The 15388-nt window shown below is 39.8% G+C and overlaps 1 protein-coding gene and 1 long non-coding RNA gene across 2 annotated transcripts; both read left to right on the plus strand.

Moving 5' to 3' along the window:
* The first annotated feature begins 1077 nt into the window (after nt 1–1077).
* On the plus strand, nt 1078–2685 carry LOC138042503 (uncharacterized). The gene is made up of 2 exons (XR_011131010.1): nt 1078–1202; nt 2149–2685. It is a non-coding gene; the product is annotated as an uncharacterized lncRNA (long non-coding RNA).
* A 2570-nt stretch (nt 2686–5255) lies between these two features.
* On the plus strand, nt 5256–15315 carry LOC138041180 (neuronal acetylcholine receptor subunit alpha-10-like). The gene is made up of 8 exons (XM_068886949.1): nt 5256–5292; nt 6436–6499; nt 7538–7674; nt 8373–8417; nt 8793–8902; nt 11280–11402; nt 13505–13660; nt 14343–15315. Exons 2-8 carry the CDS (start codon nt 6436–6438, stop codon nt 14932–14934), a joined length of 1227 nt encoding a protein of 408 aa, XP_068743050.1. The 5' UTR covers nt 5256–5292; the 3' UTR covers nt 14935–15315.
* The last annotated feature ends 73 nt before the right edge of the window (nt 15316–15388 follow it).

Raw genomic sequence — 15388 nt, forward strand, 5'->3', positions numbered from 1 at the left:
TACAACGCATGCCATATTAATTCCTACCAGCGCTTTTAAAACAAGTCTTCAACTGCGAATAAAGACCAAAAATACTTGAGGAAATGGGCAAGGTCAAATTACCTTCTGTAAACTTGTTTTCAGATTCGGGCACTTCAAGACAGCAGATGCATTCTCTCGCTGTCTCTCTGAGCTCACAACGGCCGCAGGTGCACCAGTTTAGATTCATTGACCTCTCATCCTCTTCGGTGTCTTCATCAGAACCCTGGTTTTCGTCGGGAACATGCTCTGGTTCGAATCGATACAGCTCCAGAGCAGCCATTTTAATTAATTCATTCGTGCTTGAGCTCTTAGACGTCACGCATACGTCTCGTGGCTGCTAAGTTAAATTAAAATGGCGGCAGCCAGGATTTCGATTTTGGGCTACTTTGGAGGAGGATTTCGTTGGGTTGGAGCGCACTTTAGAGGCTGAAATTAGGGTGAATGGCTTATCTTTGTTTTACCTTTTTGGTGGTGAAAAGAAAAACGAGGACTATTTTGGAGCAAACTTCTCCTTTAAGTATAACGAGCCCTTGCATGACCTTGGCAAAGGACAGATTGGGCGTCATATATGGGTTTAGTTTGCTGGTTCTCTACTCTGTACCGAGAGGTTTTTCTTCGGGTACTCCGGTTTTCCCCTCTCCTCAAAAACCAACATTTGATTGATTTTTGTTAATTGTTGATTTCAGTTTACAGTGTCCCCAGTTAGTGCTCCAGCTCCAGAAGATTAGACAATTAAATAAAGTTCCTTTCCTTTTCCGCAAAGAAAGGTTGAAAAGCATACCGGTTTTGCTTATTTTCATGTCAACCCAGTGAAACAGGTTAAACCGCCAAGGACATTGCCTGCATGTAATTTAATTTGGGTGTTATTGTTAGGACCAGCAGAAGTCATCGATCGAGACCGTTGAGACTAGTTTTGGAGAGCATTTAGGACTTTTCTCGTCTGCTGTCTCCTCCAGTTTCCCCGCCCAGCCGATTCTTACGTGTGTGTTTCGTCCAAACATGAGAAAACAAGGACAAGATTTCTTACTAGGCCAATGCTGACATCTTACCGATGTGCTTATTTTCAGCAGTATGCCGCACCACTCAGAGAAGAACCTCCGAACGATTATAGGTTGTTCAGTATAATTTCCATTTTTTTTTGCCCTCTGCTTGGCCTCCTGGCTCTGGTTATGTCTTTCGTGGTGAGTAGACACTTTTGCAACTACCTACATTTGCAAACAGAAACGTGTTTCGTTTCTCCGTATTACTGCATTTCTTTGGACTTTTACATAGGTAGTGTTTTTCAATGGTTTCTCGCGGCTTAGAGAGCCTTCCGAAGAAAAATAGAAACCTTGAGAAACAAAACTCTGTCACACGTTCTGTCAAAATATATTACTACTAAATTCTAGTGAATTTAACAACCAGCGAAAGTGAAGTTTCCTTTCGTTTCCATACAGTTGTCATGGTAGTCACTGTATAGTGAGCGAACAAGTAAGGTGGAAATGTATCCGAGGATGAGAATTCGATAAGGAATTGTTAAAATATTATTTTTTTTGATTACCACCCAGATTCAGGTCTGTTTCGGTGTCAGGCCGCGAAATAAAAGTTGACAAATAAGACGTCGTTGCTACGAAGAACAGTAGGTAAACATTAGAAAACACCGCTTCCTAGTAAGTCCTGTTGGACGGGGTTCATTTCTGGATGGGTGACCCACTGCAACTACCACGTACGAGTCAGGCTGCCGTAATGGTCATTATTGCCGCTTCCTCCAGGTACACCAGTTCCCATCCTCATCCAAATCGACTCCTGGCAGAATACAACTGGCTTTCCTCTAGCCCATTCTCTCAGAAAGTCGGAAAGCGAATCACGGAATATGCGCACTCAAAACGCCTGGGAACTGGGATCAACCAGAGCTCTCACGAACTTTCGCGCGCAGTTTTCGTTTTTCGCTTTCTCGGCTATCTGGGAGCCTGGAACAGGCTATCTTTTCCCCGACAGGGTCGTCAATGGAGACGTTGTTTGTAATTGATGCTTGGTAGATGTAAATATGTTGTGATATTTATAGATGTACGTTTAGCGAGTAATTGTACGAGGAATTGATTCCATTGGCTTTTTTTGATTACTGATATCTCGTGAATATTGTTTCAGACAAACAAGCGTTATGAAGAGGATGACTTGAAGAGGGCTCACGATGCCTCAAAGGATGCCAAATTCTCCGCGATACTGGCAGTTGTCTTTGGATGTGCCATTGTCTTTTTCTGCATCTTTATTTTTGCCATTGTCCCAATCTTGGGCGACTAAGATTTCACTTTTATCCACTTATAATAACTTTGACATTCCAAACCCAGATTACACGGAACAAATGTAGCATACATTTTTAAGGTGTTTGTCGTTAGGGTATAACTTTGTACGCAATAGTAAGAGTTTTTACGTTTAATTAAGTTAGCAAATCGTATTTGCAAATACAGTACACAAATGAATTATGCACATTTCTTGCACATTTCTTTCGCACACCTACAGCATTGAACTGTTCACTGAGAAGTACAACTGTAGAACATGAAAACAGCTTCCATTCATATTTTTTGTTATATCTCTCCAAATTTTAGAGAATATTTTACAAATTGTATCTCATGACGGACTGCAGAAGTTATATGTCCAGCAAATAAAACAAGAATTACCCTAAAACTACCTCAATGTTTGGTCAACCGAAATGATTGATTCAATCCAAAATGGTCTCTTTTTATTTTTTGTTTTTTAATAAAACAAGGGAGTATGAAGGTAAGAGAGGTAATCCCTCATATTGGCCCTATTCTCATCGTAATCCCTCTTAAGTTATTTTTAGATCTCCTGCGAGATCCGGTATTCCCACGAGGGTTAACTGATAGCCAATCATATGTCTCCATTTTCGCAAACGACGCGAATCATTGCATGAGAATTCACTCAGCTGTCAAAATTGGTAAAAATGGGGACATATGATTGGCTATCGGTAAACCCTCGTGGAAATACCGGATCTCGCATGAGATCTAAAAATAACTTAAGAGGGATTACGATGGGAACAGGGCCAGTATGAGGGATTACCTCTCTTACCTTCATACTCTCTTGATTAAAATTAGCTCTACAAGGTCGCTGCAATCTAGAGGTCAAAAGTCCAAACTATCATTTTTTATCGAAAGGAAAAGGGCACGGGTGAATGAAAAGCAGAAGGTAATTGGAAAACAGTTGCATGGTCTGGTAATTAAAAGATCAGAATGTGGGAGTTTTAGTAAGGCTGGGGGAGTTTATGAGCTCGAGGGATCCCGGATTTTGCCTCGCTTACCCTATGATGGACCCTTGCCAATCAACATTTTTCTCCCTCCTTGCGAATTTCTCTTTCCCGGCTCCTGGTTTTTTATACAATGCAAAACTTCCTTTTCTTTCACAGCCCCGCATCCCCCCTCAACAACATTTTCCCGTACACCGGTGGCTAAATATCAGGTTGAGTCATATTAACCGTTCGATGCCTGAGCTCTCTGACCAGAGGATCAGTATGTATATCTAAGAACCATAATAAACGATTAAGCTTATTAGGGCTTCTTGTGGCTCAATGGTTCAAAGTATCCGACCGGTGTTGGTTCGATTTTTGTCTGCCTGATTTCCTTTTCAGCTTTCCCTAGCTTTTCCGTTGCTAAGCAACGAGCCTATGATCTTTCTCACGAGTACATTACATCATCAGGGGCACCCAACGAATCTGTTCCTCACATTATTTGTTCCCCAGAGGAATCTTGCTGGCTGGCAAAAATACAGGTGTTTCGATGGGCTGGCTGGGAAATTTTGTTATTGATAGAAGTTTTGCCTGGGAATTCTTGACTTTTTCTAGCATTTCAACCCGAGCTGGCTGTAGAAACTCTGAGGACTGAGGACGACTAAAAAAAAAAAAAAAGAACCCCTTCCCTCTCCCAGAGAGTAGTAACAAACATACGACGGCTGGTCAGAGTGATTGCGCTTGCGGAAAAAACCTGGTTTGTCCCGGTTTTGTCGCTTTTGTTCGGTCGTTTAGGATCGAGGGATTTGAAAGCGCGCGGAATTCCTGGTTGGAAAAAAAAATTTGATCAGCTGGCTGGGAAACCAACCAATTTTATCTAGCTGGCTGAGAAATTTCTCGTGTGTCTTGCTGGGAAAAAGTAACAGATAATGTTTTCCCAGCAACAGTGAAAAACACCTGAAAATGCCTTAATAACATTTTTTTCATTAACTGGGGTATAATAATACATTTTACAACAAATTGGTCGTTGGGTGCCCTGCATCATTATCACCAACAATAATTGGATTCGCTAAGTGCAATAAATGTAACTCGAAATGGGAACTGGCAATTAATGTGACACCTTTGTGTAATCTATGTTCGCGCACAAATAATAATGATTAACAGGGTTTCCACAAAATTCCGAAACCTCTGGGCTTCGAATTACAGTCAGTTTTTGTGGGCTCTGAAGACAGGAATTCCTGGACTTGATGGAAAAAGGGAGACAATTTTAATTTGATAATGACAAGTTTTAGTAGCTTTTCAAGAGAACCACCGCTATATGTATATATGCGTTAACTTTCCCGTTCAATGAACCAAATTTTTAAAAAAATGTTTGTTAAAGTTGACGTCATTAAAGCGCTAATAAAATATTTATACCATTCTGCCTCGACCATAACATTTCCATAACATTTGCAAGAAAAAGGGAATAACTCGGAAGGAATTAAAAAACGCGAAACAATTTCATTGAACAGTTCAATACAAAAAGTATGGTTGGAGTTGGGTAATTTTGTATTTTTGTATCAGTAGTCTTTTCTGACAAGGAATTAGATTATTTGACCATCAAAGAAGTCATTGTAATGAATTTATTTAAAATATTCAGGAAGACGATTTGGCGGGAACGGTTTTAAAAGAAGCACAGCTGAAAACATGATCTTGAATAGTTTATTTCTTAAATACTGCAATCCATAGCTAGAAATTGTATGATTTTATCAGATACCGTTGTCTTTTTTGTGTGTGAAGTAAACAACTTTTTGAAAAATCTGCAGATGAAGTCTTCTATAATTAAATAGCTTTACATGGAAAATTGGGCCAACACCTCAGTATTTTAACTTGAAAACACTTTTAAAGGATCTCAGTTAATTGCTCTTACACTTCTTTACATGCATTGAATTTTATCGATTCAAAAGATTGTGGTTATGTTGTATTTATTAAAAGTTCGTTTAATTAATTCGGCTTTCAGTTATCGTTACGTACCCTGAGGAAGAACAAGCTGAGGGTTGTTTCTTGGAAAGGTAAGATAGTTTAGTGTCACTGAACTGAGTTCAGATACTCTGAACCACTTAGGGGATCTAAACCTCCTTTAGAATTACCAATGAACCCGACTGTCGAATAATTCTTCAACACTATGCGTGCAAGTGAATCTATGCGGCCTAGTTTTCCCCATACAAAATCATAAGTGCATGAAATTTCAACCAATGAATCAAATTTTGTACATCAGATACATAATACGTCCTCTTCCTTAGCTTAGATCAAATATCACCAGAACAATTACAAATACATAATCAGTTTCAAGATATAGTCTTCCAAAGCTTTCTTCTTAGGGTTCAGTTTGAATAAGAGTATTCTCTGCTCGTTAATATGTTACTTTTAATTAACGCTAAACTTTAAAAATTTTGTTTAGTATATTTTATTCAGTTAGCGGATTCCAAATTAATATTTAATGCACAGCAACCTATCGATCGATTGTTAACGTAGTTAATGTTACGTTGGATCTAAAATTGAGTTTCAGATGAAACCTCTTTTTCCCTTGGAGAAAAAATCCGTCTTTGCTCGCTTTAAATGGCCGTTTTCACACAAGAGACGGATAATCCGTCTGCTTAACAATTATTCCATGAGCGCGTGTTGGATGTGAGATGATAGATAGCCAACGAGGCGCGTAGCGCCGAGTCGGCTATAATCATCTCATATCCAACAAGCGCGAGTGGAATAATTGTTTTATTAAAAACCTTCCCAAAATATAGAAAACTAGACTACAATAAAAATAAAAAAGCCCAAAAAATCACGCATATGCTTGTCGTGTTTGTAGATCATGGTATAATGGTTCATAACCCATGATGGCTTAGCTAATCAAAACTCTCGAATTGCATTATCCAATGATCCAGTCTATTTTTATCGGTCCGATTATCCGTCTATATAGACGGATATTCTGACGGATAAAAATACATGGCTTTTCCGTCTAAAATGAACATCGTTCCGTTTTTACACTCAGACGAATTATCCGTGCAGGACGGATAACCCGTCTTAGACGGATTATCCGTCTCTAGTGTGAAAACGGTCAATCCGTTTTTACTGTCTTGCCCTGAAACCTCCAACACCAATTGTTGTCTACTCATCAATGTTCTAATCAGTGTAAGGTTTTTGTTTTTTCATATTAGATGAATAAGCTGTCGCATTTTCTAGCAATGCAGTTGTTCACATTGTTACTTCTGCCGACAAACGGTGAGTATGCAGCAGCTCAATAACGTAGAATTTCCTCTGTACCGATTGACTATGCCTGCCAAAGGGAATGGTGGCTTTCAGCCGTTCAGAATCGCGAACTTTCTTTGCATGTGATTCATGTCGTAGACTAAAAAGGATTTCTCTTTGTTCTCGCGTTGAAAATAATTCATTTAATTATTGTTAATATATGGCACAAAAAAGAAGATATACTGTAAAAAGACGGCTAAAGCCATTGGACTGAGATGTGCGGCGACGACCCCATGCCTCATGGAAGACGAGTCACGATAAAAGCATTACAGAGTAATAGAAAAGAAATTTTAAAAAACAGAATATACTACTCAATGACTGAAAACTGTGCCTGAATCCTGCGAAGACTAAATATTTTATTTGTTAATTGCGTCATATACTGATCGAGTATTAAAATATTGCTCGGCTGGACAACTTCACCCGGTGCCGTTAATAACCTGATACTTAGTCTCAGCTGGACAAATGCAACAACAACAACGGTTATTTGTACTCTAAAATTGTGAAAGATGAAAAATGTAAGTCGAATGAAATATTATCTGACCGTAATAAACAACCACCGAGAGGCTATCGGAGCTGGTCAGTCAAATCACACACAGATCGTATGCTATTTTTAAAAGACCATTTAACAAAATGGTTAAAAAACGCATTTGTCCAACTCTAATAACTGATTCAGAACTTGAAAACCGTGGATAGTGACCGTATCCACCTGTCCACTGTTGTTCACAAGGTGGTGTCGCCTAAAGCGAACCATATGAACACAATAAATCGAGCGCGAGGACTTCACAGTAAAACGTCTACTCCAAACAAAACAACATGGCGACAGTTACCAGGCGACAAAGATTTCGTGACTAAGGGGCACGCATCTCGTGGAAAACAGAACTGTCACCATCAGTCGAGTATCAAACAAAAGATAACTGGATAGTGAACATATAAGATGTGGTCAACTTATCCAACACCTGGGGCCGAGAGACAAGAATGGGAATAATTATAACTAGTTTATCTTCTTTACAGCTGCATTGATAAATGATGAGCAACGCCTACTGCGAGACCTGTTTCAAAACTACCAGAAGTCATCTCGTCCAGTCCTTCAGAGGAATTCCCAAGTTGTGGTCACATTCAGAGCTAAACTCAAACAAATAATAGACTTGGTAAGAGATCATTCAAAAGAAAAATAGATTTTAAGAAGAAAGGAAAAACGGATAAAAATGGCGTGCAAATGTTTGCACGCAATTTTTCTGTTGTCAAAGTGTCGTTTGTCTCTAATTTGGGTAACTACTGGCGCCGCGGCTTACTCCTGTGCTGGGGGTTAATCGGGAGCGTAAAGCAACTCTACAGTTTTAAGAGCAAGTAACACACATTAGTTAAGGACGGTGCCTACTAATTCAAAGATATTTTTACCCCTGTTTATGACTATGCAGGAAATGTAGGTCTTAACAGTCAAGTGTTATTGAAATCCAAAAAGAAACTTGGGGGTAACAACGCATTTTTCAAAGATAATTCATGAATATTTGTAAACAGCTTTAAAATACAAAGCAATGTATGGCGTTCTTTCTCAAATTGAAGCTTAATTGTCTCTCAAAAATTCATGGTTACCGCCAATTTTCATTTTGGATAACAAGAGTACTTACTAAGATTTACTTTCTCCAGATATTTTTAAGCCGCGCAAAAATATCACTGCATTAGTAAGCATCACCGATAGGAAACCCGAGTATCTCGAGATGCGCAGACCGTATGCGCAATAACAATAGTAGGCACCGTCCTTAAAAGTTTTACAAAAGCAAAATTCGAGGACGCATGATCCTTCATTGAAACTAAGTTTTCTTCTAAATCTGTTTTTGAAATTTAGAAAGACAATGAGCAGCTCCTGCAAGTCATCATTTATACATATCAGGTAAAAAAGATATTTATGTGTATACTGAAAATTAGGTGCTGGTAGTGATACTTTGGGCTGCAGCACATATAGGTTCCGGGAAAGTCAAAATGGCAAAGACGTCATCATTGGGTACATGTCCAAGCCTCTCCTCTATCGAAATTGGGGCGCAATGTTAGGACCGCAATGCGTGCACAAAGCTTAAAAAGAAATCTGAAACCTGACATCCTAAGAAGAGAATGAATAACACAAAATGGCGTTATCATCATCATCATCATCATCATCATCATCATCATTATTATTATTATTATGATGATGATGAAGATGATAATTATTATCATTAAAAGGCCATTGTTAAAAATTCATAGGAAAAGCATATACATTTCCTTTATCTAGGGGTGGAATAATCCTCTGTTGACATGGAATGCGTCGCAATATGGTGGAATTGACGAAATAAACGTGGATGCCTCTAAAGTTTGGGTTCCAGATATTGTTCTCTACAACAGGTATGAAAGAGAAGAGTAGCCATGTATTTGCCATCGCTAGTAATAATTACACTCGTGAAACACTAATCCGAAGTCCTATTACTCTGTGACTTTAGGAGGCTCGAAGGGGCTTACCCCTGAGTGCGCGTGCGTAAATTATACTTGCAACACTTATCCTAGCACTTGAGCTACTCGCATCAGCTGTTGAATCAAAACGGATGACAGGGAATACGAATGTGACCTCCCGAAAACCGGAAATACATTAAAAAAAAAATTGCGATTTTGAGACGGCAATACAACATTATATTGACGGCTAGTTGGGAGAAAATCTATTCCGTATTGGGCTCCGTCGCTTCGCGACTCCGCCCAATACGGAATATACGGAATATACGGAACCAATCACCAATCACAGGAATATATGGAACCAATCACAGGCCGCAAAAGTGAGACGGCAATACCACGAAATATTGACGGCTCGCGCATAGGCAAAACCAAAAAGAAGATCGCGATACTATCAGATATGGTGAGCCATATATGGACTGTTAACTGTTTGTATACAAGTAAGATTCCTTTCCTCGTATTCTCAAAGAAAATTTTTAAAATAAACTATATACGATTTTTTCCAACAGCTTTTTCATAAATATTTCAAAGTCTACGGGATAAATTTCTCTGATACGACATATTAGACAACAGAGTGTATATGTTTTCGGAATTGGAAAAATACGGGATCACCAAATTAGCTTTTTACAAAAGCTGACTTGGTTTTTTTTTAGCAGTGTTGGGCAGTTACAATGGCAACAGTTGGAGCTCAATGAGAACCTCGTCCGACGATAATAGGGAGCTATTGCAAAGACGACGGCAACGGCAACGAGAACGTCATCGTTAAATGTGAAACCGCTTCGCGACTATATTCCAAACATTTTAACGTGACAAAGGTGTGGCAATCCCTCAAGAACGAAACTAGTATATACGGCGCTATATTTGGGAGAGAAAATGAAATTTTTTCCTTAAAGCGCTGACTATCTCCTTAAAACCTCAAATTTGGTCATTTCACGTTGTTGTTTTGCTGACGACGGCAAAGAAAAAGACAAAAATGAAAAGATGCACGCGCAGAGGGTGCAAAGCTATTGCTTTTGCCAACTAAATATGTAAATTTGTGACGTTCCTGTCACCGTCGCCGTTGTCGTTCCGAAGGCTTCCTAATATTAGCGGACCTCTGGCGCGCGAAGCGCACCATGGATAAGATTTTTTGGGAAATCTATCCATGCAAGAAATTTCGGTTATGACGTCACGTACGTCCGTGCGTCCGTCCGTCCGTACAGACTGTCGGGATGGAGGTGGGGAGGCACGTCAGTCTCTGGGGACGGGAGCGTTCCGGGCACTTTTCCTTGGCGGGAAATCACGTAGCAGCATTGCAATTGGCAACCAGTGTTTTTCTGGTGGGAAATCATATTAGTGACGAGCAACGGGATAAAGAGCTGGAAAGAGCATGAGAAAAGAGGCGACGAAATTTGAGAAATTTTAAGCGAAGAAATCCTCGAGAGAGCATGAGGAAGGAGAAGAAGAGAAAATTTCAATGAAAATCAACATAAAGCTGAGAGAAATAGAGCGATAAACAAAACACTTATTTACAACTGTTAGCTTTCAGGTACGCTTACTGTTTTCCTTCTTTGATAATGAGCTTTGATGACTCGCTCACATTTTGCAAAACTAGCTAAGAAAGGAAGAAGACCTGAAAACGTTTGCAATTCCGTGTTGACAGAGATTCTCACATATTTCGACAATCACATTTATAGGCATTTTTATGTGAAATGGGTGTCCAGTTGTGAGCTGGTTTGTTTGACTTTGAAATTGCAGTCAAGTAAGCGAATTTACTACACTATAGGTTGACGTTTTAATTAGTAAAGATTTTTTCTGCTGTTGTTCTGAACTGAAGAGAGAGGGAGTAAAGATGTCAGTCAAACGGAAAATGTTGTGAAAGAGTTTACTCTGCATGTAATTTCAGTTTTAGTTGTTGAATAAAATTGTTAGTTATTGTTTGCAAAGCTTTTTTGTTTACTGCTGTCAGCTCAGAGGTGTTAGCACTGTTTGATCACTGTAAACAGTACACACTATGACGATTATGCAGAAGCACAATCATTTCCATAAACACTATATTGCTTTTTGGCGTTAGAAACGGGAGCTCCGCCTTTAGTCTTGGCTAAATCTATATATTAGACAAATACCAATACGTTGCCCTACTGAAAGGATCCACAGTGCAATCCATGCACAGTGTTAGCTGGGGAAAACCCTTGCGAGCCTTCCTAACTGGTTTACCGTTTAGCTAAAAGCCATGTCCCGTGTTCACCACAGTCAACTCAGAATCGGTTTATCTAATTTTACATAATATTTTTTTCAGCGCAGAGTTTACATTTTCTGGTGGAACCCACAAATATAAAACAGACGTAATCATTTATTCTAACGGAAACACTATATGGCTTGCCCCCGCCATGTTTGTTACAGTGTGTCATCTGGACGTCAGGTAACAATACAAAGTTCGCGCAAACGCTCGAAACATATTTAAGCAGCGTTTTCTACAATTTTCGTTATCGGACAATCCACCAAAAAGAGGCTCAACTCTGACTAACAGAGTTTCTCAATGCATACAATTGCACCAAAAAGAGGCTCAACTCTGACTAACAGAGTTTCTCAATGCATACAATTGCACCAAAAAGAGGCTCAACTCTGCCGGACTAAAAGAGTTTCTCAATGCATACAATTGCAAGTTACCTGTGTTCTTTGAAAAGTTATGATGGACGGGCAAAATTATGTCATTTACGCACTTGCCACAAAAGAAAAGACACTCGGTCTTCTAATTCAGTATCTAGAGCATATCCTAAAACTTTTATTTGGAAATTTACTTGCACTACTGTTTCTGTTAGTTTTCTGCGTGCGTATATGTTGCCGGTAAAATCCGTTCTCAGGTGGAACAGCTACAATTGTAGGTTAAATTGGTGATCCTCATTTTACCTACAGTTGTAAATGCACTCAGATGAATTGAAGAACTTTTTTGGGAGCCTGAATCAAGCCTAGAGAAAAATTAGGGTCCGTTTAGGATTACTTTTGGTTTAGTATAGGGATATCAATTGACTTATTATACAAAAGCAAGAGAAAATAAAGGGATAATTCATACCCTTTTCCGTAGGTAATATGTCTCAAGTTATTTTTAGATCGACTCCCACGCTGTACACATCCCAAGGGGATTAGGCAACTGCCAATCGTATGGCAGGAATGTGTTCTGTGAGCGTGGCCTATCCACGCGGAACACGCGCACGTTCTCGCCATATCAATGGCTGTTGCCTAATCCCCTTGGGATATGTACAGCGTGGGAGTCGATCTAAAAATAACTTGAGAGGTGTTACCTAAGGAAAAGGGGAGGTATGGGGGATGCCCTCTCTTCCCCATATATTTTCTCTTAACAAAAGCAAACAATGAAAAGAGCTAACTGAATAGAGTGTAATGCGAAGTGCTCGATTTCTATCCCTTATGAACCATGTGAGCGTTAGCCCTACTGATGGAAATGGGCCCACACAAGGACAGAGAAAAACTCTGACCAGGGTGGAAATTGAACCCACAACCTTCGGGTTAGATCTCCGCCGCTCTACCGACTGAGCTACAAGGTCAGACGGGAGAAGGCCGTGGGAACTGGAAATGTTAAAGTCACGGCAATGAACATGTACAAGTGCAAGGAAATGGGATAGAAATCGAGCACTTCACATTACACTCTATTCAGTTAACTCTGTTCAAAATATAAGTGCTACACGGCCAACGTTTGTATAAACGTAACCTTTCAATGAAAACAGCTGTTGAGCATGTTCGTCGTTGCAGTGTAGTGGTGAAGACACGGGACTATAGATCTAGAGGGTCCGAGTTCGAGTACCGGTATGTTGTTATGTTGAGACTAGATGGATAAGTTTATGAATATATTAAAAGATATGATGATACGATACATTAAGAAGATGTGTTGAGATGCGTAACACAGAGCTTGAGGGAAGGTATAGTCCTTTTTTGGGGGGATGATAGCTGCTTTAAACTTGGTAGAGTGCATATTCAAATATTCAACCTAGGTAAAAGATAGGGATCACCAATTTAACCTAAGTAAAAACGGATTCAAGCTGAGACCGGATTTGACCGACAACATACATAACGCATGGTGTTACTTGCTCCGTTGGTTGTTGTTAAGCGAGGTTAAGTTAAAAGGCCTCTTACCTCGAGACCGACAAGTCGAACAATTATTCCCATCGTGTGAACCTTTAATGAAACGTTGGACAACAAACTTTAAGTTGTTGGCTAGGAACCAGGTGTGTGGGGTTCCTGTGCCAACAGCACAGTTCCCTCCAATTTGGAAATCGTTGCACTGGTAATCTATGTTCAACTTCGTCCTAACCTTTTGCAACCATTTCCATTTAACATGCTACTCTAATAATGATTGAGCGCCACCAACTTAGTTTACCAGATGATAAAGTGTAAACCGGTATCTCATATCGTGTTGCGCATACCGTGTTCAATATGCTACACGTCACAGTTGTTCTTCCGATTAGTAATTTTCTTTTTAATGCAGAAGTGAGTTTGTTTTCTTTCAAGATTTTTTCCATTTGACGAACAAAAATGCCGGATGAAATTCGGAAGCTGGACTCATGACGAAAGCCGTGTGGACATGCACATTTTGACCAATGCCTCAAGTGACGACATTTACACTGAACACGGTGAATGGCAACTGCTGAGCATACAGCAAAAGAGGTCAGTAAATCGAATCAGTGTTACTTCGTAAAGCGAGCTCCACCCAAACTTTGCTTTTCAAAATTGCGGGCTTCTTTATGACAATAGATTTAACTTAACGCATTGCATGCATATAATCCATAAAATGTCAATGGTCACAAGATTGTATGACTTAATCATTGTAATAAATTGAAACGAATGACCCAATCGCACTAGCTGGAGTGAGTAGAAAGAGAATCAAATAGACCTAGGTCAATTCAAGTATTAGCTTGGAGGGAAAACCTAATTCCGAGGAATAACTTAAGGAAACGGAGAATAGAACAAGCTCTCTTTCCCCCGATAAATTCGGGTATAGACGTATAGAAAACAGGCTCCTTATTTAAGAATAGGAAGCAAAACTGAGTAATGCGTACGCTTGTAGAATATCGGGTAAGTTAGGCGAGTTGCTGATCTGGCTTTCTTTGCCGTTTTCCCCAGAGCTTTGTAGTCATTCGCCCCATTCTTTAATGATAAAGCTGATCTCAGGCTAGATTAACACCTTGGGAACACGTTGGGTAATACGAATCGCACGCGTCATGGGTCCCTCTTACCTGTGTCGTGTATGGACGGAGGTGGGGGGGGGGGGGGAGGGCTGGTCTAACCTATCATCTCGCATGACTGCTGAAAAACGCAAGGTGTTCTAATGCTTCATATCATCTCTTAGGACTTCAAAATTGTACGACTGTTGTCCAAAACCCTACGTCGACATAACATACACCATTCACCTGCGACGAAGGTCGCTCTTCTACACTCTTTATCTGATTGTGCCTGCTCTGATCATTACCGCTATGGTTCTTGTTGGCTTCTATTTGCCGCCCGAATCTGGGGAACGGATGCAACTCGGCATCACTGTGTTGTTGGCAATGATCGTGTTCCTGCAGTTGGTGTACCAGAATCTACCTTCCACTTCCAACAGCGCTCCTCTGCTGGGAAAATTCTACATCATAACAATGTTCCTGATATCTCTGTCACTGGCCGCGACGTGCCTAGTGCTGAATTACTCGTATGGTCGTCATGGAGACGGAGAAATGCCGATGTGGGTACGATTGATCATCCTGGACTGCCTTGGAAGGGTTTTTGGATCTTATAATAGGCACAGATTTGGTAACCGCAGACGGATTATAGAAAGTGACGACGTTCTGAAAAATGAATGGAAGACTGCCGCCCATATTTTGGATAAGTTCTTCATGGCCTTCTTTGCTTTACTCATCACTATCACATCAGCCTCTTTGTTTTTCCAAGCTTCTTTTCATTAACTGACTTTATTCTTAAATTTTAAACGGGTAGTGTTAATTCCTAATTATTTTAATTTACGTCCGTTGAATTGGTTTTACGTAAAATTGGTATTCCTTAATATCAGATGTCAGTTTGACTCATTGAAGTCATAACTATGTTAACAACTTTGACACATACATTAAATTTAACGGCAAGGTGTCTTCGTTACCTGGAACAAGTACTAGCGGTTCAAAATTATACTCTTAAGTCATATGGACTCAGGGCCTTTTCAGCAATAGCTCCAACACTCTGGAATGAACTGCCAATGGAAATTAGATCTCTGGATGTCATAAATCAAAGCCAAGAACATCTTTTAAAAGAAAGATTATGATCTCTAACTAACCGTTGTAGCTTTAACTTGTTATTATATTCAATCATGGTTATATTCAATTGGTTTTAATTCTTTTATTTTGTACTTAGAACAGCGATGAATAA

This window comes from Montipora capricornis, chromosome 3, assembly GCF_036669925.1.
Source record: "Montipora capricornis isolate CH-2021 chromosome 3, ASM3666992v2, whole genome shotgun sequence".
Taxonomy (NCBI): Eukaryota; Metazoa; Cnidaria; class Anthozoa; order Scleractinia; family Acroporidae; genus Montipora; species Montipora capricornis.

Coding starts and splice junctions, on each gene's coding strand:
- LOC138041180 (XM_068886949.1), top strand. CDS start 6,436: ATGAATAAGCTGTCGCATTTTCTAGCAATGCAGTTGTTCACATTGTTA. Junction 6,500..7,537: donor GTTACTTCTGCCGACAAACG/GTGAGTATGCAG, acceptor TCTTCTTTACAG/CTGCATTGATAAATGATGAG. Junction 7,675..8,372: donor TCAAACAAATAATAGACTTG/GTAAGAGATCAT, acceptor TTTGAAATTTAG/AAAGACAATGAGCAGCTCCT.